We start from the raw sequence: 580 nt of genomic DNA, 5'->3' as shown, positions 1-580 counted from the left end.
GGGGCCGAGCTCCCCAGCGCCTTCTTCTCCGCCTCCTTTTGTTTCTGCTCCGCCATAAAGCGTTCCTCGGCATCCAGAAGGTACCGCTGGATCATCTCCTCCTGGTACTGGTGCCGGTTGCTGGTCTTGAGGTGGCCGGCGAAGATGAACTTGCGCTCTCCCTGCATGGCAGCCCGGAGGATGCTGAGGCTCAGCCTGACGTCGTTGCTGTATTTGTAGGGGTCCGAGGGCTTCTCGGGGGCTGCTTTTCCCGGGCAGGTTTTCTCCGCCGGAGCTGACAAGTCTCCTTGGGAAGACTCCTCTTTGCTGCCTTTCCTTGACTTCAAGGATCCCTTCTTCTTCTTCTCCAAGGTATCTCCCTGCCCGTTGCTGACGCCTCCCTTGACGGTTTTGCTGTGCATCAAGCCGCCCATGTTCTTTTTTAGCTTACTGCCCAACGTCTTGCCGAAGCTGCCCAGCTTATTGGCAACCGAGTCTGCCCGTTTTCTATCTTTCTCCTTATCCTTTTCTCGCTCTTTCTTTGGTTTCTCTTTGTCCTTGCAGCCCCGGCTGCCACCATTGCTTGCCGAACTGCTGCAGA

General features: G+C 56.6%; 1 protein-coding gene across 1 annotated transcript in view; it reads right to left on the bottom strand.

Annotated features, from left to right (window-relative positions):
• Positions 1-580, bottom strand: part of OTUD7B (OTU deubiquitinase 7B) — a 19,682-nt gene that overhangs the window by 621 nt on the left and 18,481 nt on the right. Inside the window, exon 11 of the mRNA XM_009707424.1 lies at positions 6-580. This exon is cut by the window's right edge and continues 82 nt beyond it. Coding sequence (XP_009705726.1) covers positions 6-580 — 575 coding nt within the window. The remainder of the gene's footprint in view (positions 1-5) is intronic.

The sequence above is a fragment of the Cariama cristata genome, unplaced genomic scaffold (genome assembly GCF_000690535.1).
Source record: "Cariama cristata isolate BGI_N322 unplaced genomic scaffold, ASM69053v1 scaffold8319, whole genome shotgun sequence".
Classification (NCBI taxonomy): Eukaryota; Metazoa; Chordata; class Aves; order Cariamiformes; family Cariamidae; genus Cariama; species Cariama cristata.
The sequence above is the reverse complement of the archived record's forward strand: the minus strand, read 5'-3'. Positions and strand labels throughout refer to the sequence as shown.